Source organism: Dendropsophus ebraccatus, chromosome 3 (assembly GCF_027789765.1).
Source record: "Dendropsophus ebraccatus isolate aDenEbr1 chromosome 3, aDenEbr1.pat, whole genome shotgun sequence".
Lineage (NCBI taxonomy): Eukaryota > Metazoa > Chordata > Amphibia > Anura > Hylidae > Dendropsophus > Dendropsophus ebraccatus.
In genome coordinates this window covers 35,230,177-35,256,911 of record NC_091456.1, presented here as the reverse complement: position 1 = coordinate 35,256,911, position 26,735 = coordinate 35,230,177, and the positions used below count along the sequence as shown (strand labels likewise).

The 26,735-nt window shown below is 40.9% G+C and overlaps 2 protein-coding genes across 6 annotated transcripts in view; one reads left to right on the top strand and one right to left on the bottom strand.

The window, feature by feature from the left end:
* LOC138785442 (L-serine dehydratase/L-threonine deaminase-like) overlaps window positions 1-26,735 on the top strand; it is a 77,877-nt gene that overhangs the window by 6,193 nt on the left and 44,949 nt on the right. The window lies entirely within an intron of this gene.
* Window positions 10,973-26,735, bottom strand: part of SDSL (serine dehydratase like) — a 51,079-nt gene continuing 35,316 nt past the window's right edge. For 4 of the 5 annotated variants that reach the window (XM_069961414.1, XM_069961413.1, XM_069961412.1 and 1 more), the window contains 7 exons: window positions 25,263-25,439; window positions 20,695-20,734; window positions 19,982-20,121; window positions 18,812-18,900; window positions 17,979-18,209; window positions 15,225-15,349; window positions 10,973-11,721 (listed from right to left, as the gene is read on the bottom strand). In XM_069961414.1, the coding sequence (XP_069817515.1) occupies window positions 11,528-11,721; window positions 15,225-15,349; window positions 17,979-18,209; window positions 18,812-18,900; window positions 19,982-20,121; window positions 20,695-20,734; window positions 25,263-25,424 (981 nt within the window). In that variant the 5' untranslated portion in view covers window positions 25,425-25,439 and the 3' untranslated portion in view covers window positions 10,973-11,527. Of the gene's footprint in view, window positions 11,722-15,224; window positions 15,350-17,978; window positions 18,210-18,811; window positions 18,901-19,981; window positions 20,122-20,694; window positions 20,735-25,262; window positions 25,440-25,581; window positions 25,684-26,735 lie in introns of those variants that run through there. The other variant, XM_069961416.1, reaches the window with a different exon arrangement.

Sequence of the window (26,735 nt, the reverse complement as noted above, 5' to 3'; positions counted from 1 at the left end):
CACACGGGGGCTCGGTTCACACGTTGTAACTGTGCGGCTGTATTTGCGGCTGTAATTGTGCGGCGGTATTTTTGGTGGTTCGTGTGTATGCTTGGAAGTATAGGATATGCGGCTGCACAGTGCACACTATGTCTGAATCTACGGCCCTATCGTAAACGGACCCGTAAAAAATGAACAAGACCATTGTTTGCGGCTGAACATGCGGCCGAGGATTGACAGGCGGTCCGTACGGAGTACTTCAAAAATAGCCGGCAATGATGCCGAATGCCGATGCCTCTAATAGTTAATATATTAAATTACTAAAACACATTTTCTTTGTAATCAAGACACTTTCGTTGGTCAATAATTTATTTCTAACGAATCCATCATTGTGCAATTAAATATACTGTTAAAAAAAATAGATATATAAATAAATGTATATTTATCTATATATTTATTTTTTGACAGTACATTGAATTGCACAATGATGGATTCGTTAGAATTAAATTATTGACCAACGAAACAGAATTTATTTCCACGAAAATCTGTTTTATTCATTAAATATTTATTAGTACAGGAAGCTCTATAAGCCGTTAATTCACATTCCCGGCAATAGAGCATTCTGTACTAATCATCACTTTACTTTAATTAAAACATCAAATGTTTCTTCTAATTATGTTATGACAATAGCATTATTAGAAGAAACATTTAGAATTATATGTGCGCTCAGCTGATTGGCTGTTCGGCTGAGCGCACATATAATGAGCCAGTCCGCAGCACAGTGGCTTCATTGTGCTGTGGACCAGCGAAGAGGACACATCGGGACATCGGATGGTGAGTATAGAGCTCTCCCCACCCCCTCCCCAGCACTGCACCCCTCCCAGCAAGGAAGGGGGGGTCACTTAACCCCTTCCTTGCTGGGATGGGTGCAGTCTGACATCAGTCTGGCCCCCAGGGGGTTAAGGGGGATGCAATACATCCTCCCTTAACCCCTTGGGGGTCAGACTGTAAGCAGCGATCTGTAAAGATGCTGCATACTGTAAGGAGCACAACACCGCTCACAATGATGGGTGTTGTGCTCCTGTTTGTGTGTTTTTTGTGTGTTTCTCCCTTTTTGTTTTTCAGATATCGGTATCCTGGGGATTACGTCGGATTCCGTGGACTACGTCGATGACCAGCGGTTGTTCTTTGAATTTTTTTAATAAAATGGTCAATGAGGGGTGTGGGGGTGTTTTTATTTGAATAAAAAAATATTTTAAACTTGTGTCTTGTCTTTATTTCTTTACTTTATAGACTTAGTAGTGGAAGCCGTCTAATAGACGGAATCCATTACTAAGTTGGGGCCTAGTGTTAGCCGGTATAAAATGGCTAACACTAACCCCCCATTATTACCCCAGTACCCAATGCCACCAGGGGTACTGGGAAGAGCCGGGTGCCAGTGGTCCCGGAGCGTCAATATTGGCGCTCCTGGACCGGGCGGCAGCAGGCTGGTAAGATTTAGGCTGGGGAGGGCCTAAACCAATGGCTCTTCCCACCCTGGTGTTACCAGGCTGCTGTCGTTTGGTTTTTAACCCGGCTGGTTATAAAAATAGGGGGGACCCTATGCGTTTTTTTTTTAAATAAATAAATAATTAAAAAAAAACGCATAGGGTCCCCCCCTATTTTTATAACCAGCCGGGTTAAAAACCAAACGACAGCAGCCTGGTAAGACCAGGGTGGGAAGAGCCATTGGTTTAGGCCCTCCCCAGCCTAAATCTTACCAGCCTGCTGCCGCCCGGTCCAGGAGTGCCAATATTGACGCTCCGGGACCACTGGCACCCGGCTCTTCCCAGTACCCCTGGTGGCATTGGGTACTGGGGTAATAATAGGGGGTTAGTGTTAGCCATTTTATACCGGCTAACACTAGGCCCCAACTTAGTAATGGATTCCGTCTATTAGACGGCTTCCACTACTAAGTCTATAAAGTAAAGAAATAAAGACAAGACACAAGTTTTAAATATTTTTTTATTCAAATAAAAACACCCCCACACCCCTCATTGACCATTTTATTAAAAAAATTCAAAGAACAACCGCTGGTCATCGACGTAGTCCATGGAATCCGACGTAATCCACAGGATACCGATATCTGAAAAACAAAAAGGGAGAAACACACAAAAAACACACAAACAGGAGCACAACACCCATCATTGTGAGCGGTGTTGTGCTCCTTACAGTATGCAGCATCTTTACAGATCGCTGTTTACAGTCTGACCCCCAAGGGGTTAAGGGAGGATGTATTGCATCCCCCTTAACCCCCTGGGGGCCAGACTGATGTCAGACTGCACCCATCCCAGCAAGGAAGGGGTTAAGTGACCCCCCTTCCTTGCTGGGAGGGGTGCAGTGCCGGGGAGGGGGTGGGGAGAGCTCTATACTCACCATCCGATGTCCCGATGTGTCCTCTTCGCTGGTCCGCAGCACAATGAAGTCACTGTGCTGCGGACCGGCTCATTATATGTGCGCTCAGCCGATCAGCCAATCAGCTGAGCGCACATATAATTCTAAATGTTTCTTCTAATAATGCTATTGTCACAACATAATTAGAAGAAACATTTGATGTTTTCATTAAAGTAAAGTGATGATTAGTACAGAATGCTCTATTGCCGGCATATGAATTAACGGCTTATGGAGCTTCCTGTACTAATTAATATTTAATTAATAAAACACATTTTCGTTGAAATAAATACAGTTTCTTTGTTCAATAATTTAATTCTAACGAATCCATCATTGTGCAATTAAATATACTGTCAAAAAATAAATATATATATAAATATACATTTATTTATATATATATTTATTTTAACAGTATATTTAATTGCAAAATGATGGAATCGTTTACATTTAATTATTGAACAATAAAAGGGACTTTATTAGACAGAAAATGTGTTTTATTAATTCAATATATTAACCATGAGAGACATCGGCATACTGCAGAGGATCGCAAACCCCGGTAATAGCGATTCATGTAAACTGTGTTCCCTGCTTTCCCAGATGCATCCAGAGGTGTTTGCATCACTTTCTAAAGATTTTATTTGTTATTTTTAGTTGAACCAGATTTCCAAGTAAATGACCGTATGTTTTGAGCCGCATGTCTATTTTTTCCCACGGCCGGAGTTTCACCCGCACATTTACAGCCGCATAAAAAATACAGCCGCACAGTTACAGCGTGTGAACCCAGCCATATACTGTATACACACACATATACTGTATACACACACACATATACTGTATACACACACACACATATATATATATATACTGTATACACACACACTAACCTCCTGTGTCTGTCTCCTCCAGCAGATGTCACATCCCAGGCCAGCAGTGGAGGGCTCAGGAGATGAGGCTGTATGGGAGGGGACAGGGCACACACAGCTTCCAGTCAGCTCTACTGTGGTGCTGGGCCTCCCTCCCCTTCTCTCTGCTCCGACAGAGACAGCCAGCTAGGAGACAGCCGCCCCCAGTGACAAGGCTGTCCATCAATGAGCTACGGAGAGGGGGCCTGAGGAGGAGGCAGAGGTGCCTGGTGATGTGCCTGCAGACCGGGTGAAAGTGAAAGTGAGGGATTGTGCCGCCCCCTAGTGGAGTAAAGAATCTGCCATCTGAGGCAGAAAGCTCAGTCTGCCCCATGGCAGAAACGGCCCTGGATGTATATTCATTTTTCTGCTTCCCTTAGAAAGAGTTCATAAATGTTAACCCCTTTAAGACAATGGGGAAATGTGTTTCCCCCTTTTTGTTTTTTTTGCTCCTAAAAGCCCTAATTTATTTTCTGTGAGGGTTCACGCACCATGATTTGTAGTTTTTATTGCTACCATTGCATTGCATGGATCAGGTTGGTGGCCTGAGGCAGACTGTATTTGCAGATTTACTATCGCAGGTACAGAGGAACAAGATAGTACTTTTTGGGGGAGAGGAAGAGAAAAAATAAAATTATATATATTATATATATGATTTTTTTTTTTTCTTGCCATGCACTTTCATCATGTGCCACACAGTATAAATACTATATTATCTTTGTTCCTCAGATGATCATGAATGCAGCGGCAAAAATATGTATTTGTTCAAGGTTACAATCAGTTTTCTATAGTTTGTTTTTTAACTTAATAATAATAAACCGACATCTGACTAAACCTGACACCTCATTATGACTCCATCCACGCCACTGTATAGCTATCACCCCGAAGGCTGTATACTTTATACCAACAATAGACTGGAAACCCCTCCATAGTAAACCCATCAGAGGTAATAATAAAATAATGGTCACTGACTAAATAGCTAAATTAATTCATACCTCAAATCAGACCAAAAGACTCCTTGCTTTATACACTGGCCCCTGTAACATAGGCTGACCGATATTTATGGCACTGTCTCTCATACATACAGCTGCTAAGCTCCCCCTTACATATATTACTTGCTCCCCCCTCCCCTCCATCATATATAGTGCTGCAAGGATAATAAAATATTTGTCCCGCCTCCAGTGCACCAAACCTCCTCAGCATAGGAATTAAACTAAAAACTAGCCAAAAACGGAGCTGAGGATTAAGGTAAGAAATCTACCTTCATCCTTAGCACCCTGTGTGCTGTTGGGTCATAAGGTTTAAATATGTATCTAACCTGCTGTTAGTTTCCCTTTAATTCACAGATAACATATTTGTCATTCGCATCAAGCCAAGTAGCAAGTTACATCAGCTTTTTGAGACTATATCCTATAAAGCCAGGATCCAAAAACTATGTTATTTGTAGTAGTTGTAAAGTATATCAAGAACTCTTCACTTGTTATTAGGTATCAGTTGTTAAGTCAATGACAGAAGACAATTTTCTCTATTTGGCTTCATCTACTATATTAGCTATACTTTAGAAGTGAGCAGTAGTTCTTATTAGTTTCACCTACATTGGATATGAATCCTCCGTGGCTTAATAACCACTATAGACTTGTACACAACTTGATCCCTTTTGTTTTTGTGTATTAGAGAAGTTCACAAAAATAAAAGAATCGGATTAGAATCTTTGAAACAAGCGGATTTCTTTTAATCTGAAGCCAAAAGAAGCCTAGAAGAGAGAAAGCGAAAGGCAAGAATAGCATCTTCAGAATGCCAAGGCTAAGAATTCTTAAGAGCGTCGGAAACAAGATGTAATTGAATTGATCTTTCGTCAGAGAAACTAGGGAAATCAGAAATTACCTGTGTTAGTGTAGAAAATGGCGGTAGACCTTTATCTTTATATATGGGTATGTCTTGATGGCTCCACCATCATTTTGCCAGTCCAACAGTGTTTTTTTAATAAACTTAAAATTCAATTAGAAAATTAGTATAAATACAGAATTACCCATAACAAACTCCCAGAGTATACTACCTGTTGAGTATCAGGTTACTAGATAGTGCTTGATGCTCTACCAAGTAGCTTAGGATGCTTGGATAAAAAAAAACAACAACTTGTTGAGAGCCTTTAAACAAGATTTAAGGCTGCATAATGCACTTCCTCAGCCTTAAACTCATTGGGGGGAACTTCAATCAGAGGATCAGTGGCTGAGGCAGGACACTACTTCAGCCTCTGATTGGCTGAGGAGCCATAGTGAAGACACAAGCAAGTAGGTAGACCAGAGTTGTAAGTATACTTTTAACATCCCCCCAACAGAGCACACTCTGGCCCCCAGGTGGTTAACTTAGCTCCCTGGGGGCCAAACTGTCATTTTTGGATAACCAGGTACCCTTTGCTCTGCTGAGTGGGGGGCACCTGTTTAAATGCTCAAGTCTCCCATTGATTTCAATAGGGCTCATTGCTCAATTCAAGCACTCAAGCATTAAAAAATGGTCAACTCAAGTAATGAGCACTTGAGCACTTAAATGAGAAGTACTGGGAAAATTGATAAAACAACATGATAAACAAGCGCTACTTACCTCTGCCCATGCCCCTGAAGCGCCATTTTAAAGGCTCCGGGACTCCCAACAGAACTAATTTCCCCCCAAGTTCCGATGACTTGGGGGGAATACCAGGCTAATGGATTGCTTACTCAGCCAATGAATGAATGTAGCAGTGTCCCACCCAGTCACTGAGTGGCTGAGCAGGCAATCCATCAGCTGAGTTATGACATTGCTGGAAAAGGAGATCCAGGAGCCCGGTGGGAGTCCTGGAGCTGCAAGGTAGCGATGCAGAGGCACAGGGAGGGGTAAGTAGCGGTTGCTTATTATGTCTTTCCCTGCTTGCCGGAAAATTTCCTTTTTTTCCAGACTTCCCCTTTGAGTACTCTCTCAAGTCTATAGACAAACCCTATGTGCAATCTATGCAGCTGCACAGGGAACCAGTAGGTAAGGTGGGCTCTGCCATTCCCGCTTCTTACTGTGTGTCTTTTCACATGTAAGGACTGAGCTAATAAACATCTTTGCTCATAGTAACATGCAAGTTGTTAGCGAAACATAAAGGGGATGCTCTGTGATGAGCTATGGAGAGCGAGGGGCCTGCATACTGTTATAAAATAGATTTAAAGTGTCACTGTTGTTATAACTTTTAAAATCTAAATTAACAGTAGATGTGAAATAAAACAAGTTTGCAGTATACATTCATTATTTTTTTTGTTGTTATCATGCTGTAAAACAAAGCTGAACTTACCAGAAATCCAGGTCCAGTCTCCTGAAGGCAGATTTTCTGACTGGTTGTAAAAAACAGACTAAACACAGGAAGTCCGGCCAGTACAGAGAGTCACAGCTCAATGTGTCCATCAGTCACATGACTGCCTTCTCTCTGTGAGCGCTCAGATGGCCTAGGGTACACAGGACTTCCTGTTTTATGACCGTTTCCTGTTTTTTTGAGAAAAAAAGTCAGAAAACAGGAAGTGACGTTTTTTCCATATTAACTAAAAAATAAATAATGAATGTAAATTGCAAACTTATTTTTTTACCACCTCTACTGTTGATTTAGATTCTGAAAGTTATAACGACAGTGACACTTTAAGGGGCACAATCTGAGATTAGCAATGTGAGAAAATATAAATAAACTGAAAGAGTAGTAGATGCTTGCAACAATGCCTGGAACAAACATATCTATCCTAAAATAAAACTATAAAAAGGAACTCATAACTGATAAGGTTAGACTACATGGACCAGGTGCTCTTTTTCTGCCATCAGTCTTCTATGTGTCTACAGAGTAGTTTTAAGTGTTAGAAGGTACTGCAATGCATAAGACATCCGTACTTAGAAGGATACAAATATTCAGTATTCATATAATCTATAGGGAATACATTTTACTAAACTGCCCTGAAAATGCTGATCTGGTAATGCTGCATCTTCTTTTTTTAGCTTTGAGTAACATAGGGTTAAAGATCTTCTAAACCTATTGTATTTGTGCTATGGGGTAGAGCTGGCAGCAGATGATCTATGATTGGTGGCAATCAGCTGGATGCAGGGACTGCACAAGTTACTTTCCACCAGACAACATTACAAAAAAAATGAGTCTCCGGGAAATTGCTTCTTAAATATACACCGGCTAGGAAAATAAGGTGTTGAGAGAGAAGAAGATGCAGCAGTAAGGCCGAGCCAGGAAATTCAGAGAGATAATAGAGGCAGCAAGTGAAAGGAGAGAAGATTGGGAGGTAGAGAGTTGGCGGATGAAGCAAAAAAAGCAGAAAAATTATTTATTGATAGATAATCACAGGAAAAACATATCAAATGGAAAATATATGACACCCAATGTGAATGCGGTAATGTAGGTTGTACCTCACGTTATAGGATGAAATGCACAAGAGACACTAGACATTTTATATGCTGAAAGTGTAGTTACGATGCCAGTCTGTGAGACCCGCAACCAACATACAATAACCTTGTCTGTTCCACATTATTTCTTATTAGTAATCAGTAAGGTGGCTAGTGACTTTTCTGTGAATTAAGTAAAATTAACCTCTCCTACTCTCCAGACTGGAAAGAATACATCATTTTCCTGCAGGACATACAGCAGCTGATAAGTACAGGAACACTGGAGATTTTTAATAGAAGTAAATTACAAATCTATACAACTTTCTGACAATAGTTGATTTTAAAGAATCCCTTGAGCAGAGAGCAGCGGCGGTGTGTGTGCCCTCCAATAGAGTTACTGCAGGACACTAAGCATGGCGGGATTCGGGGGCGGAGAGCTCATTTTTGCTCAGTGTGAACTGGGCCTAAGACTGGAGTTTCAACTCTTGGTAATATTTACGATGCTGGTAAAATTAGTATAAAAACTTTTGCTTCATATAATATTATTTATATTGTTGAAGGGGCAGATTTATATAGCTTGTACTGGAGGGAAGCTATACTAGAATCATCTAGTTCCTCTTTTTGTCCATGCTCTTTTATACTTGATAAAATAATCTTCTATCCAATCAAATAACATATGTGATCAAAACTGATAGAAATGTAAATTTTATTCCAAAACTGCTTGACACTGTGGCACCAGAGATATATACCATCATTCTGATGTGGAGCCACCTGAACCTCTATAAAAAAAAAAGGTGGATAGCACAACAGTAACAAAGAGGAAGCTATGTACATTTCCTTTAACACAGAGGTTGAAAGGGTTTAGGCTATGTTCACACATAGAGGGAGATTTATCAAACATGGTGTAAAGTGAAACTGGCTCAGTTGCCCCTAGCAACCAATCAGATTCCACCTTTCATTTTCCAAAGAGTCTGTGAGGAATGAAAAGTGGAATCTGATTGGTTCCTAGGGGCAACTGAGCCAGTCTCACTTTACACCAGTTTGATACATCTCCCCCCATAGTATTTCCATCAGTTTTTTGGTCAGTGTTTTTTCGCCCAACACCAGGAGTGAGTTGACAAACACAGAAACTGTGCACATTATAAATTTGCCCTGTCTGTTCCACTCCTGATTTTGGTCAAAAAAAGACTGAAAAAAAGACTGACGGAAATACTCTGTCTGAATATAGCCTTTGTCTGTAGACGTATTTTTAAATGTGGCTAGGCTGGGCTTAAAAAATTTAAAAATGTTAGCAGAGACTTTTTAGTGCTGGGACTGAGACCAATAATTGTGCAACAGCAGTGCCGGGCACCGCCAGAACAGCAATGGTAGGGGATCATGGCAGGTTGATTCACATTTTATTTATTTTTATTTTTTTCTTATTTTTGTTTCTTTCAAATGAACTGGTGTCAGAAAATTATATAGATTTGTAGTTTAATTTAACAATCTACAGTCTTCCAGTACTTATCAGTTGCTGTATGTCCTGCAGGAAGTGGTGTTTTTTTTCCCGATGTGACACAGTGCCCTCTGCTGCCACCTCTGCCCATGTCCGGAACTGTCCAGAGCAGGGGAGGTTTTCTATGGGGATTTGCTACAGCTCTTGACAGTTCCTGACATGGACAAAAGTGGCAGCAGAGAGCACTGTGTCAGAATAGAAAGGATACTCCACTTCCTGCAGGACATACAGCAGCTGATAACTAGATCACTCCTTTAAATTACTTGTTCAGTATTACAAAAGGTAGTGAGCTTACGGAAACAGTGCTGCTATGTTTTTTATTGGCTGTTCCAGTTTATCCCCATTTAAGTGAATGGTGCTAAGCTGGAGTACCATATATAACCCATGGACATAAATGGTAGTTTCTGAAAATAGGGAACATTAGCTTGGATAATAATAAAATAATAAAAAAATGAACCTTTATTTTTTCCACCTATTAACTAAAACATAGCAATCCCATTAATTACAAATATCAGCACAAAAAACATTAGAATTCTAGACCATGTCCCTTTAGGAGATATTTTCATATTGCATTACAGTTACTGCAGATATCCTGATATAACATTGATGCTTTATTCTAATTCTATTTTTATAAATATTTTGTTTTGGATTTCTCTTTGATATTACAAAGTTGTGCAGAAAATCTGGTTACCTAACATTATACCAGCCTAGTGTTCCAGTTGTAGAATATTTACAGCAAACAAATAGAAAGAATAAAGGATGGATAGGAGATAGATAGACAGGAGATAGATAGATAGATAGATAGATAGATAGATAGATAGATAGATAGAGATAAATAGATAGATAATAGATAGATAGATAGATAGATATATGATAGATAGATAGATAGATAGATAGGAGATAGATAGATAGATAGATAGATAGATAGATAGATAGATAGGAGATAGATAGATAGATAGATAGATAGATAGAGATAAATAGATAGATAATAGATAGATAGATAGATAGATAGATAGATAGATAGATAGATAGATAGATAGGAGATAGATAGATAGATAGATAGATAGATAGATAGATAGATATATGATAGATAGATAGATAGATAGATAGATAGATAGATAGATAGATAGATAGGAGATAGATAGATAGATAGATAGATAGATAGATAGGAGATAGATATATGATAGATAGATAGATAGATAGATAGATAGATAGATAGATAGATAGATAGATAGGAGATAGATAGACAGGAGATAGATAGATAGATAGATAGATAGATAGATAATAGATAGATATATGATAGATAGATAGATAGATAGATAGATAGATAGATAGATAGATAGATAGATAGGAGATAGATAGACAGGCGATAGATAGATAGATAGATAGATAGATAGATAGATAGATAGATAGATAGATAGGAGATAGATAGATAGATAGAGATAGATAGATAGATAGATAGATAGATAGATAGATAGATAGATAGATAGATAGATAGATAGATAGATAGACAGTACAGTGGATAGATAGACAGTACGATAGATAGATAGACAGTATGATAGATAGATAGATAGATAGATAGATAGATAGATAGATAGATAGATAGATAGATAGATAGGAGATAGATAGATAGATAGATAGATAGAAAGATAATAGATAGATAGATAGATAGATAGATAGATAGATAGATAGATAGGAGATAGATAGATAGATAGATAGATAGATAGATAGATAGATAGACAGTACAGTAGATAGATAGATCAACAAAATATTGGTGGCGTAAATATAGATTATTTTTTTTCAAGCATTTTCTGCATCCCCTGCAGCCTTTTTAGTGGGAAAGGCCAGTGTCTGGGCTACAGGGGCTGAAGATAACATATTACAGCTGGAGGGAAAGCTGACTTGCAATAATTAATGGTGCTTCTGGTAATAGGATTTCCCAGCCCCGAGGTGCCTTTTTACATAAGATATTGGCTGGAGAGTTATGATTTATAGAGGCCTGATCCCAAAGAGAATCTGTAAGAGGACTCATGCTAGAAGGAAATTCATCAGGAGAGGCGAGAGCAGACAGAAGCAGAGGGCTAGCAAAGCAGCAAGTCAGGGAGGAGAAAAATGAAAAGACCAGAAGGTATAGAGAAAATGCAAGAATTTTGTATTGATCAATAACTAGAACGGAGGTCAAAGGTTAATAGAAATCTTGCAAACATTCTGTTCTCATCAATGTAGAAGGTAATTGTTAGTCTCCAGACTCCCTCCAGTGGAAAGACCATGCATTCTCAGTCAGCTGAATCACCGCAGCTGTTCTTCTTCTATAGGACTTTATTCACATACATTAAACCATTCCCAGTTGGGATTTGAAGTTTTGCAGTTCAGATAGATTTATTGAACTTCCCCCACAAACTATCATTATCAATGGCCCTGTTATTTTTTCCAACTTGCCCTCTTTTTGCAAGCGCTGGATGTGTCCTGAATATACAGCAGAGAGGGCAGCTCCGCAGGCAGCTTCCACTAACATCAGTTCATCCTCTGCAAGAAATGGAAATTAAATGTATTAAGAGGAGTATGGAAAAGAGGACCCCAACATGAGAAAACAGTACACAATAGGCTATGATTATTACGGAAATATACATTACATAGCCGTCTATGGGATCCCGGCCGGAGCGTATACACATAGTATACGCTCCGGCCGGGATCCCTCGCAGTGCCGCAAACAACTGAGATGTCAGTTTTCTGCGGCCGCTATTCATTAAATAGTGGCCGCAGAAACCTTGTCAGTGCACACTATGGAGCTAGCAGATCTGGATGCTCGCTCCATAGCGTGCAATGGAAAGTTCAGCCCGAAAGATCATCCGTCCGGTACTGCAGCACCGGCCAGGATGATCTTTTCAGATCACGGAACGGCCAGTCACTTACGCTATGTGAACATAGCCTCATATTGTAAGCTTGGGTTTTTGCTATCCCTTTTTTCCTCGTTTTTTTGCAAAAATAGGATGAAAAAACCTATGGAAAAACAGATGCAATTGTGTGCATCTGCTTTGATCCGTTTTTCCATTGACTTTCATTATTTAAAAAAAAAAAAAAAAAAACAGATCAAATCTCAGATTTTTTTTTATGTACACAAAATAAGGTAGCTACATTTTTGTGTATGTTAAAAAATAAACAGATGCGTTTTGATCTGTTTTTTTTTTTGTTGTTGTAATGAAGTCAATGGAAAAACGGAGACACACAAATGCATCTGTTTTTCCATCAGTTTTTTTTTTTTTGCAAAAATGTAGTGTGAACCCAGCCTTATACATTGCAGAGGTGATGCAAATATACAGCAGGAATAGAGCCTGAGCTCTAAGAGGAAAGAAACACTTGACTCTGTATATAGGAGAGAGAGAGAGGGAGAGAGAGGGAGAGAAACTGGTGGTTTGAGACTTGTCTAATTGTAAAGAGGAATTAGGATGGAAATGAAGATGGATAGGCAATTTTAGAGGGGTGGGATATGAAAGATTATTTAAAGGCAAGGGCGAGTCTAATAGGATGAAGAATAGCAGGCTAGGGGATAGGAGCAGCTGAAGAGAAGGGAAGGAAAGGAAGCTAGGAGGAAACAGGATGGTTTGTGTATTTATTATTATAGTAATTATTATATTTATACAAATATCACTTCTTACAAACAAATATGCAAATTAAGAGGCTAGAATGATATGTATACAGATGTCACAGATGGGAATCCCCAGCTAAGGAGCCCCTTAGTCTTAAGCCCCTATTACACCAGGAGCACCCCTGCCCAGTGCCGGCATTATTACACGTGCCGACAGCGAGCGAGGAGGAGGAGAGGGTAACAGCTGAGGGGCGGGGCCATGGGGAGCTGCCCGGGAAATCATCAGATCGTCTGGGCAGCCCATAGGAGACGGTCTGTTACCACCTATTAAACGGAGCAACGGCAGCAGATCGTTGCCAGGTTGATTGTTAGCATTTGAAAGCCTGTTGAAAGTCGTGAATGTTGGCTGATCGTTGTCTTCTTTTACAAGGAGCAATTATCGGCCATAACGGCCGATATCAGCCAAGTACAGACGATAATCAGGCCTTTACAGGACAGAGAGACATTGTTTGCCCTTTTGAGTGGACGCCATTCGGAACCACACCTGCTCTAGCTTTCATGACAACAGCAGCAGGTCACAAGACAGATCTGGGGCAACCTTTGGGATCCATTGCAGGCTTTGGTTTATAAATGACAAAAAAAACTACACTACACAAACCTAGGGTCCTATTATATGGGGGTGATTATTGCCCAAACAGGCTGATACTGCCAAACAAATAAGCCTTTGCATCATATAAAAAATTAAATCGTAAAAAAAATTCTTTGTTCATTGGCTGCACATCTCCTTGTGTAAGAGGGGCTGGGTGGCCAACAAATGATGAAAGAAATGGGCCGCACAAACAAACCAGCAATCATTTGTGACCCGATCTGCATGACCGTTGAAATGTCTTTTAAAATGAACACCAATCAATAAGACTGGCAATCATAAGCTGGCAGCATTCAGGCAGACGACCACGTTTTTATTTACACTAAAAAAACGGATGTGCTTTCAATCATTTTTTATCTTTTTTTTTTTCATAATGGAAGTCAAAAGAGAGACGGATCAAAACGAATGCACACAAATGCTTCCATTTTTCCATCAGTTTTTTCATCCATTTGTATAAAATAGAAGAAATAAAACCGATAGAAAAAAACGCAGAATGAACCCAGCCCACAAGTGTCACTGTCGTTTGTAGTCCAGGCGATTTTAAGAAACTTTGTAATTGGGTTTATTAGGAAAATGACATATTTATTAGGAAAATATGTCATTATCTGCATTTAAAAAGCCTTTCCCCAGGTCCAGCCCCCTCTTCTCCATCATTTACTGCTCATTATCAGGAAAGGGGGAGATTAGTCGCCAGCAAAGAGCAGAGAACAAAGGATTACACAGCGGGACCTGTTTGAAACCAGATATTCAGAGGTCAGAGAGGTCAGTGCTGACGTCAGAGGAGATAGCCCGGTGATGTAGCTGTAAATGAACTCTTTGTTATCCTGTTTTGGTGCCTCATCTCCCTCAACCCCTCCTCTCTCCATAAGAGAACCATGAAGACAGGGGGGAGAGCTTCAAACTGCTTTTTCTTGATAAAAATGCATTTTTCTGCTAATAAACCCAATTACAAAGTTTCTAAAAGTCACCTGTACTATTGAATTCTGCAAAAAACATTTAAACGACAGCAACACTTAATAAGAAAACTGCTGGTAAAAATAGGACTAACGCCCCTACACGGGCGATCTCCAGGAGCAAGCAAGCGCTGACCTGTCAGGTCATCACTCAGTTGCTTCTCGTTCCCCACTCGCGCCGGCGCCATTACACACGCCAACAGCGAACGGGTAAGTGCAGGGGAACCTAAGTCCGGGGAGCCCATAGGAGATAGCTCCGGTCTGCTGCCACTGCTCCTATTACTTGGGGAGACAGCAGCAGATTGTTACTATATTCCTCGTTTGCCTTTTAACCTGTTGAAAGACATTAAAAGACAACGATCAGCCAATATCGTGCAAGTCGGCTCATCGTTGCCTTCTATTACACAAAGCAATTATCGACCGGAATGACCGATAATTGCTTCGTGTAATGGGGCCTTTATTCTGGAATTGGCCACTGATGTGAACTAACACTTAACATATTAGTCATGCATGAAGAATAAAGATATTAGATTAAGAGAGGTCAGGAGTCTAGATGGGTACAGAAGTAGCAGTTACGCCTAGGTCCTGGCATCTGAGGGTCTGTAAAGCCCCTCTGCCACATAATGCGGCACTAGTATTACAAATAGTGAATTGGCACCTGATAGGTGGGGCTCCTTTAGCACATTTCTCATAGGGGCCAGAAGCTAAACATTCCCCTCCTGATGCAGTGTAGAGTATTAAACGTAAGGAGACATATGAGTAGATTAGACAAGAATATATGAACTATACAAAAGTACAGTAAAAGACAGGAAAAAGAGAGGACAGCGATGCTGTTTGTACCCACCTAGGAACATCTCCACTGCCTGCAATGCTTCTCGGTCATCCACAGTCACAGAGATGACTTTGTATTTTCTTGCACACTCCAGTGCTCTGTCACATACTGTTTTTGCACCTAGACACTTTGCAATGCTGTAAGAGATGGACACGCTAAACATTATTATAAGGGGAATAAAAGAGACCACTAGACAAACCTGTGGACAAGAGGGAGCAGCTGACTGCCTCTAACCTGCTCATGTGTGAGTGCCTGGGATAAAGGGACAGTTCTCACTTCACAAGTGTCAGACTGTCACCGTTAATTGGACAGTCCGGCCTGGTTGTGTGCACAGAGCTGTCAGCCACAGACCGGGTCCTAATAATCCTAGTAAATTGCAGCCTGAAGAGGGGCTGTAATTACAGGTACTTTATTTCTCGGTGAGCGACAGGTGAGCTTGCTATTCTATGCCTAGGGTCCATTTGGTCAGTGGAATGAGAATTAAACTAAAATACTCCAAAATGCTATTATTTGCTTGTATCTCCCATCCATTTCGGGTACATGCCCCACTGGTTGTTATTATCCTTTTGCTTTGTGGTTTACATATTATTCCTTATCTGGAAAAAACAATGATGGTCATAGGTTCCTCTAAATAGAACATTTTCTACTGCGCAAGTCTGAGCCATGGACTCTCGGGGAATATAATATATACCATGTTTCTCCAAAAATAAGACCTACCCCAAATATAAGTCCTAGCTGCATCCTCCAGGATTTTTAGAATGAGCTTGAAATATAAGCCCTACTTCAATAATAAGCCCTAGTTACAGTCAGCTGACCAGATCAGAGCATTAGCCAATCAGTGGAAAACATTTTATGCTCCGCCCCCACCTGCAGCTCCCCTGCAGGAGGGGTAAGAAGATGCACAGTAGGGGACATTGTATATGGGGGAGGGGCAGAGGCTATGTGGGCCATCTACAGGGAGGGAAAGGAGGTATAAAGTATGAGGACTACCTGCAGAGGGGGGTATACATTATGGGAGAACAACTAAAGAGGGGATGGGGGGGTATACAGTATGAGAGGGTAGATGTATATAGTATGGGGCAACAACAACATAGGGGGAGGGAGGTATACAGTATGAAGAAAAGTTACAGGGGAACCTACTGTATAGGAGCCTAACAACAGTAGGACATACAGTATGGGGGCTAACTACTGTAAAGAGTAGGGCTACAGTGTATGGGCATACTGTGTTTCTCTACAAATAAGCCCTAGTTCTATTTTCAGAGAAAAAAAAATGATATAAGACCATGTCTTATTTTTGGAGATACACGGTAGACACCCTACACACCCTGAGGCCTTGATGGCTCTGTGTGTAAATTGAACAGGGACATGTCAAAGGTTTTGATAGATCTCAATAGAACCCTAGAAAATGCCTCAGCAGTGGGATTCTTAAATGATCTAAGCTTTTCACATGGCTCTGTGTTAAGCCAATAGAGAAGGGTCTATATCCCCCAATATGCCATAATAAAGCAGGTATGAAATATGTTTACAGACAACCTCTTTGAGTCATTCCAAATTAAAGGAGTAATACTAACCTTAACAATCCCCTACTGCTCCCATGCCAATGCTTCCTTTGTACCCCGTTGGACAAGGTTCTAGTGTTGATATGTGACAGTTGCAGCCAATCAATGGCAGCAACAGTTACCCTATGTTATTGTGTCACTTCTACAACCAGTGACTGGCGACAGCAGTCATACTTCAAGACGCCATGTCATAGCTGGATCCTGGTAAACAATGACCAGCAAGGGATCAGGGAAGTATCAGGAGCAGAAGGGGATTGGTAGTTAAATTGTGAAAGTGGATATTATTCCTTTTGTTATTTTATCCCATAGTCAGCTATTTGTAAAATTTACAGGGGCCTGAAAAACCTTTAACTCACAGAGGATTACCTAGACTGGAAACAAATGTTTAATTATACGTTGTATGATTATACAGTGGTTCTGTGTTGGCAAAGACTTCAGAAGAGAAGGATTTAGGGGTAGTGATTTCTGTCAGTCTTAAAATAAGTTACCAGTGCAGCCAGGTGGGAGGGAAAGCTAATGACAGGCTGTATGGCTAGAGGTATAACCAGTAGAAAGAGGTTGATTGTGATCCCGCTGTATAGAGCTCTAGTGACATCACATCTGGAATACTGTGTCCAGTTCTGGAGACCTCAATTAGAAAAAGATAGAACGGGTCCAGAGACTGGCTACAAAAATGGTGGAAGGTGTCAGGCATAAAACATATCAGGAAAGACTTAAGGATTTGAATCTGTATAGTCTGGAGGAAAGAAGAGAAAGGGGGAACATGATCAAAACCTTTATTTATGTTAAAGGACTAAATAAGGTTCAGGAGGGAAGTGTTTTAATAAGAAACTGAACACAAGAACAAGAAGACACAGTGAGAGATTAGTTGGGAGAAAGATCAGAAGCAACATGAGAAAATATTATTTTACTGAAAGAGTAATAGATACTTGGAATAAACTTCTAGCAGATGTGGTAGGTGAATCTTCAATAACTGAATTTATACCTGCCTGGGATAAACATATATCTACCCTTAGATTATAGGAAAGAAAATAATATAAGGGTGGACTAGATGGACCAGGTGGTCTTTTTCTGCCAACAATCTTCTATATTTCTATACAGTTTTTTATACTCTGGGTATAAATAACATTGTTCCCATTCAATGACAGAAAGCAGAGGTCCTGATAAATGTGAGCAATTGTAGGATCTATTCATAATAATATGTTACCTAGTAATGTCAGGTAATGACACTGATTTCCCAGCCTCAAGAGCTGCATTCAGGCAATGAGCCCCCAATGTCTCCATGGCAATAATGGGCACATCAGACCAGCCCACCTTGACAATTCCTTCCACCAACCCAGCCAGGAGTCCTCCACCTCCGACTGCGACCACTAAAGCTCCTGGTTTCTGATTGCCAAGAGAATCTTTTAGTTCAAGTATAAGACTGGAGTGACCTTCCCTGCGAAAAAAGGTAGAATATAAGACACGAAAGAAATATTCATTATATAAACCTTACAGAACGACTTTAGGTATAATATGGCCTATGCTACATGCAGCAGGATTTATCAGATGTAATATTAGGCCATGTTCACACAACATATCTTTTGCATAAATCACAGCCGTTGTTGCAAATCCGTGTTTTATGCAAAAGATACTTTGTATTTGAATGAATGGAACTCCGGCCGGAGCGTATACATAGTTTATGCTCCGGATGGGATTCCAACCGTCCGCACAAAAAACTGACATGTCAGTTTTGTGCGGCCACTTTTCATTAAATAGTGGCCGCACAGACATGTCAACTTACACAATGTAGAGTGCAGCTTCGGCCGCACTCTCCATTGTGTGCAATGGTGAATTGGGATGCAGGTGCACAAGGGTGCGCCCGCATCCAAATTCAACAGAAATGAAGATCATTCAGCCGGTACTGCAGTACTGCCTGGGATGATCTTCTCTGACACCGGCCGTTCTATGACATGGCCGGTTCACAGAACTGCCATTGTCATACGAAGTGTGAACCTGGCCTCATAATGTACATAGACCTGGGAATCTTACACTACTCACCAAAGCAGAGGGTGGTTAAAAGGAGAGATATATACAGAGCCTGGTGCGTCAGTCATGCGATGAGCGTATGCATCAGCATCATCCCAAACCTGGAGGAGAATCATTTTACTATACATAATATATATAGGCTGGGACTATGTGTCAACAAATTATTATTTGAAAATGTCATGAAGTAGATAGGTCATATGGCAACCACCAAATGAAAAGGGAGAAATGAATGGGGAGTAACAAGGGCTGAATGATCCACTAAAGAAGAATATTAGGATCGTCCAAGTCCATGAGGTCCAACAGGAGAAAATGGTCTAAAATTGGGAGAATCACTTTACTTATTTGTGATTTAAACTTACTAAATAGGCACTGAATAGCTGAAGAGGACCTCAAGAATGAGTTCTTCTAGAAGGTGGAAGGCCTGATTCACACATCTGTAGTGCTCTCTGCACTCGTGGACCCATGACTATGGATGTGCATCTGTAAGGGCCCTATTACACAAAGCGATAATCGGCCAAATCTTCCTGGCACAGTGCACTGCAGCTGGGGGACCGGGAAGCATGCAAATAGCAGGAGAAGACCTAGAGCATGGACAGGTAAAGTAATAAATGTTTGGGCAAGGGCTGCACAAACATCACTAACAATGTCTGTGCAGCCCTTGCTAAATGATTATCTGACAGTGTTTACAATACTGATCAGGCTTTCATCGGCCCGTGTAATAGGACCCTAACTGTCCACATTTGCACATCAGTAAAATAGGTGATCCTGACCCCAACACGGATCCATAACACCTATAGATGTGTGTATGGGGCCATAAAAATCAATAGGTCCTTATTCTGTCCACATTTGCCGGGGCCTACGAAAAAGTTTTAAAAAGTCCACTGTATGTCATTGTGAATCCACCTTTATTTCTGTTAATAGCAATTTCACATGATTTACATGGGTTACAATGGGCACCATGTAGTGTGTGCACCCCCACCAATTAACAGTCACCAGGGGTTAAAGTAGCAATCAGATGATCAACAGAGCAGCCTCCTCCTGAGAGAGGTTAGTACAGTTGTGACAACCACTTTATTATAGAGGATACAATATTTGTACATGGTTGTCGTGTTCACATTCTAAAAACATTTGTGCTTTGTGTTTTCAATAGATACATTTTTATATTTCCATGTATATATTTACCTTTCCAGCCACCACCACGTCTGCTCCCAATTCTTGTAGTTTTAGTATGACTCTTTTAGGGGTACATTCTGGGACAACAATGGTGGCTGGTAGCCCCAGTTTACGACAGGCATAGGCTGCTGCTAATCCAGCGTTCCCACCTAGGATAAAGGAAACATTGACCCTACTTAGATATTTATAGTGTGCTTAAAGAGGAAGTCCAGCCTCAGCAGGGGCAGGGGAGAAAATAACAATCAGGTATTGCCTACCTCTCCCCATGCCAGCAATCTGCCACCTGATCGGCTCCGGAACTGCGCTGGAAGGCATTTTCCCCCCGAGTTGTGATGACGTCCCAAGGGAAAAATGCCCATCCCGGATGATGGACAGCCCATTTAGCCAATTAGTGACTGGAGTGGCGTCCTGCCCCTGAGCGGCCAGTCCATCAGCCGGGACGTGACGTTGGCTGTGCTGGATATCCCAGAGCCCAGCAGGGGTCCCAGAGCAGCGATCCAGTGCTGGAGAGGCACGGGGAGAGGTGAGTTACAGTTAGTATTGTTTGTTCCCTGCTTGCCCTGAGATTTGAAAGAAAATGCCTGTGGCCAGACTTGTCCTTTAAGAACGGGAGACAAATGGATAGAACAGATGGAAGCTTCTAAAGAACATTGTAGAACATATCATGAGTATATTGTTATTAATATTATCATCATATAAGGTTTTTAGAAATATTTAGATACCTGAGGAGCAGACAAATTTCTTACATCCCTGCTTTGCCAACTGCAGAAGAAAAAGAGACAACATTGTTTCCTATCCCAGAGAATGAAGCAGTATATATAAATGGAAAGCTACTGACTATGCCATGCTCAGTATCTACTGTATAGGTGGGCAGTATCTATTTGTAACTACAGCAAATCCCTTGTAGTGAAGTAATTGCAATATGTCGCTGTGTAGCTGCTGTACACGTATCTGTACATAAATGAAACGTTTATACAAGGTGTATCCACCTCAATAATCCCCTTTAATCGATCATGATTAAGGGGAATACACCCCCAAAACGTTGTGGCAGACGGGGGGAACACCAGCTCCACGATGTGAACAAAGCCCATGCAGTCATATAAATGATATTCATGAAAAAGAGAATAAAACAAATCCTGACTTGCTCTGGTTGATTACTATAATTTATGTAGTCCAGTGTACATGAGGGGCTCCGGACAAATACTCTGTGTGTGTGTGTGTGTGTGTGTGTGTGTGTGTGTGTGTGTGTATGTATATATATATATACATATACACACAATTGGAAGGTTAGAAGGTGGAATCCCCGATTGAGCACATAACAAACAGGTGTACCATTAAATGAATGGTGATAAATACAGTAGTTCACGCTAATACCTTATATTGATGTTCCTTATACTGCTCATATGTTTAGAAAATAATTCTGCAGAATAATTGGTTTTTTTTTTTTTTTTTAGATATAGATATAAACATAAATCATTGGTAAAAACATATAGGGGGAGATTTATCAAACATGGTGTAAAGTGAAACTGGTTCAGTCGCCCCTAGCAACCAATCAGATTCCACTTTTAATTTTCCAAAGAGTCTGTGGTCTGTGAGGAATGAAAGGTGGAATCTGATTGGTTGCTAGGGGCAACTGAGCCAGTTTCACTTTACACCATGTTTGATAAATCTCTCTCTTCATAACCCTATTACACAAACTGTCCTCCTACTTTTGTACCACCCTGTATATTCATCACATAACATATGGGTCGAGTGCCTTTTATCAACCTATGGCCCTCCATCTGTTGTAAAACTACAATTCCCATCATGCTTTAGTTTTGGCTGCCCAAGTATTATGGGAATTGTAGAGAATTTTTGGGAATTGATGGAAATTGATGGGCACAGCTAGAGGGCCTGAGTTTGACACCCCTGCTTAGGCAATGGCTACATAGGGACTCTAGCTGCTACACTGGTCTCATGGCTAAAGATCACAGTGTAACACTGCCTGCTTTGCAACCTATTAAAATTGAACGCGGTCGTGTTGTAGCACGTAAGTTGTGTCATGGCCAAAGTCAGTCTGTAAACAATGGTTTAAACTACAAACTTGAGTCAACAAACTGCACTGCCTTAACCTATATCTGGGCTGCACCAACCGTGCCAGTGTCCATATGACTACATGTCCTGTCACCGAAGGGGTGCTGTATTGCATCAAACTTTCAAGTCTTTGCTTGCTGTTGGTGAACTGAATAGTGGTTAAAAACCTCATAGCTTCTAAATGAAACTATCCATCCAAAACATAAAGTGTACCTGCCACGAAGCACGCTCAGCCAAAGAACATGAAATCCATTCTGTGGTTGGAAATTCAGGTATCCATGGATGTGACCACACTGGACTGGTACTGTGCACAAGCCCAGCTGGATTAGAAGGGGAGTCTAGAGCAGTATTCAGTTTAGTAACTGTATTTATGTTATTAATAAATGTAATAGCGGACTAATATAATGGCAATTCTGCAATAATGGCTGCTGCTTCCGAAATAGGCCATGACCTCTACATAAAAATCACTTAAAGGGGTATTTCACTGAAACTTTTCATATGTTGCTGCCCATGGTTAGACTAACAATTCATTCTATCATTGTTATTATCTATTCAGTGTTCTTCCTCCAAATCTGCGCCTATTGCTTTGTGCTGCAGATAAAGAAATCTGTGTCTGAGCTGTTTTCTCTGTCTCTGCTGTGAATACCCCCCCCCCCCCTTCTAAAAGGGGTGATGTAAATGAGTCTCTAGCAGGCTGCATCTGCAACTTTGTAGCTTCTTTGCAATGCTGGGAGGGTTAATATGAGGTTAATTCACTGTGATTAATCCTCTCTGCATCACAAAGTTGCAGATACAGCCTGCCAGGGACTTGTTTACATAAGCCATCTCGGAAGGTAGGGAGGAAACAGGAGGAAACAGAGAACGACTCACACACAGATTTCTTTGTGTTCAGCACAAAGCAGCAGGATCAGAACTGGAAAAAGGAGACTGAATAGATAATATTCCATATTTATGGAATGAATTGTTAGTCTCACCATGGGCAGTAACATATGAAAAGTTATGTTTGAACGGAATACCTCTTTAACTTTTCCCACTGCTCTGATTTCTAATTTACTAATAGCCAATTTTACATTTTAGGTGGGAATTGCCTTGTAGTCAGGGCCGGCGTCAGCACCCGGCTAACTAGGGCAAATGCCGGGGCCCACAGCTCCTCTAGGGGCCCAGTCCCGTTTGTTACTACATTTTTTTGATAGTAAAAAAAAAAAAAAAAGTGTAGTAACAAAGGGGACTGGGCCCCTAGAGGCCACATGTGACAGTTAGGGGCCCACCGATCCATACTGGGGTCCCCGGGCACCTGTCTTCCTTCACAAATCTTCCCTACAGCCGAGTAGGAAAGGACCTTTGAGTGTGAAGGACCTTTGATGATGTCACGGGTCATGTAATCGGACACATGACCTTATAGAGGGCAGCACGGTAGGCTCTGCAAACTAAGTGTTTTGTATGTGCTGGTGCTTCTAGTTGTTTTGTGTATAGAGGTCCTGCTGTAATATATATATCTATTACAGCAGGAGATATATATATTACAACAGGACCTCTATACACAAAACAACTAGATATCTGTATCTCTCTCTCTCATGAACATGGTGAGACCTCTAGTTCTCCTATATACAGGCCCTGCAGTGATATTCAGTGTGTGTGTGTGTGTGTGTGTGTGTGTGTATATATATATATATATATATATATATATATATATATATACACACACACACACACTGTATATCACTGCAGGGCCTGTATATAGGAGAACTAGAGGTCTCACCATGTTCATATATATATATATATATATATATATATATATATATATATAAATATATATATACAGTGGTGCCTTGGATTACGAGCATAATGTGTTCCGGGACTGTGCTTGTGATCCGAATCCACTCTTAAACCAAAGCAAATTTTCCCATAAGAAATCATAGAAATGCAGACAATTGGTTCCACACCCAAGAAATAATGATTTATTATTCTGAATAACATGTAAAATAGATGAAACAAACATTCAGAAACAGCAGAATATGTGATATTATAAGTTACTGTACAGTAATGGAGAGGATGGGAAACACAACGGCGGACAGAGACTGCAGGAAGCATGAAGGAATGAGCAGGACAGATGTGGGCACATAAATGCAGCACTCTTTGTCCGGGGAGAGAGGGGTTACAGCTATGGAGAGATTACCTGCACATTCCTGTCCCCTGATGCAAGCCCCAGCCTGAAGTGGATCTGCTGTGATTTGGAAGGTGAGGGAGACTTCCTGGGTCAGAATACAGTGCTGTAGACCCCGCTATGCAGACCATGCCCCTCCTCCACTTGCGCTCCCACCCAGTACAGGGAGCTCTTAAACCAAAGTAATGCTCTTAAACCAAGTCACAATTTTGAAAAACTGTGAGCTCTTAAACTAAAACGCTCTTAAACCAAGTTACTCTTAAACCAAGGTACCACTGTATATATATATATATATATATATATATATATATATATATATATATATATAATCATGCTGGTGCTGCTAGTTCTCCTGTATACAGCTCCTGCTCTGTGTGTGCGTGTGTATGTATACACACACACACACACAGCAGGAGCTGTATACAGGAGAACTAGCAGAACCAGCATGATATATATATATATATATATATATATATAAATCCTGTGACTGGGTCTGACTCCTCCAGAATCCTGACTACCACAGAGATGAGGAGATACAGGAGGAGAAAGATATGCAGCAGCCGCATGTTTCTTTTGCTGCAAATCTTTCCTCGCCTGTCTCTCCATGATTTGCTCCTCAAAGGGGCCCGCCGAGGCTCTGTCGCCCAAGGGCCCACAAAAAGCTGGAGCCGGCCCTGCTTGTAGTGTAAGGACAGGGACTTAACTAGAAGAAGCACTTGTTTTCTATTGATTCTTAAAGGGGTTTTCTGGTCATTAGTCATAATTTAAGCTGCTGCTGGGGCTATGGTCAACATAACAGACATGTACCTACCCGACTTGCTCGGTCGCCTTCTCCGCACCATCAGCTGACAGGCCGTGCAGGCAGAAAAAGACCACTTGGCATAGACCGCATGGATCTTCATGCCTGTATTTTTTTTTTCTTCAGAAACAGTGCCATTCCGGAATAGAGCTTAGTTGTAGTACCAGGCACGACCATATTTAAGAGTGCCACTGTTTTGGGGTAAACGTAACTTACACTCTTATACACACTACAGAGCATTTGCACTATTTTACCTCCTGACAGAAATGTCCTATGCCACGAATCTTGAAGGACCCCACGGGTTGAATATTTTCCAGTTTCATTAAGACCTGGATACCAGCCAGCTTGGAGAGAGCTAAACTTTCTTTCAGTGGGCTTACAATGTGAAGCGGGATTTCATTTCTGGAATTCATCATTTCTGAGAATAATATCTGTTATTAGAAAAGATAGGGAAAACCATGTAACATTACTAGAAACTCAGGAAATTGCAACCAATAAAATGCGTTATGGTGTAGACAAGAGCTGATCACTTTGTCTAATTACTATGCATATGAGGATTATTGAGCTAAATACCTTCTATTCTACTTGTGGTGTCCTTGTAGCTCTATTAAGTAGCTGCCTACTTGTCTAAAGTAGTGATATCATTTACATATCCATTTCAGAGGTGCATTACATTGTGTACAACACTACGGCACGGCCTTCATACATATACATGAAGCCCCTTTTCTTTGTGATGTCAGATTACCAATTGATCTGTGCATGTTATTCATAAAAGACAAAAAATCGAAATCAACAAACGTGTAATATATAAAAATCAGAGGGATGTCAACGGCTCGTAGTAAAATTAATATGTAACCCTTTCATGCATTAAAAAAAAGGACAAATCTGAATGTAGACAAGAAATTAAACAAAAGAATTGTTTTAAAGGATTTCTTTCAAATCCATTGGTGTCTGAAAGTTATATAGATTTGTAATTTGTTTCTATTTAAAAATCTCAAGTCTTCCAGTACCTTTCAGCTGCTGCATGTTCTGCAGGAAGTGGTGTCTTCTTTACAGTCTGGAACAGAGCTCTCTGTTGCCACCTCTGGACTAATGCTCCATATACTCTAGCGCCTGACACCATCCTCCGGGGCGATCGTGATCACACTATCGATCCCTAGCACCAATCTTTTATCTCTTCTCCGGCATCCTGAGGCTATGGATCCCGTCCCATAATGTGACAACAGATGTTGTGCTCTCAGTACAACACACATTCTTCGTTCTATAGCCTTGTGCTATTACCCTATTACCCTGTCTTTTCTTTCAGCCATTCCATTTATATGTTAAGAAATTTTAATATTTAGCAGTAAAGAAGAAGTCTGTCCTCACTCACAGGTGGCAGAGTAACAATGAAGCCCAAGCCTGCGATGCGCCATCTGACCAGCCTCAAGACCCCCGCCGGAAGGCATTTCCCCCCGAAGTTGTGATGACATCACAATGCCTGGCCCAGCTGATGGACAGCCCACTCAGCCAATCAGTGACTGGAGCAGCATCCCTGCCCACTCACTGACTGGCTGAGCGGCCAGTCCATCATCCAGGTAGTGACATCTGCAGCTGAAGAGGCACGGGGAGAGGTGAGTAAGTACTCTTTGTTATTTTCCCCCTTTGCCTTTTTTTAAAAAAAACAACAACCCTGGAGTATGGATTTCTCCTTTATTAAGAGTAAGAGCTAATATGGTAACTGGATT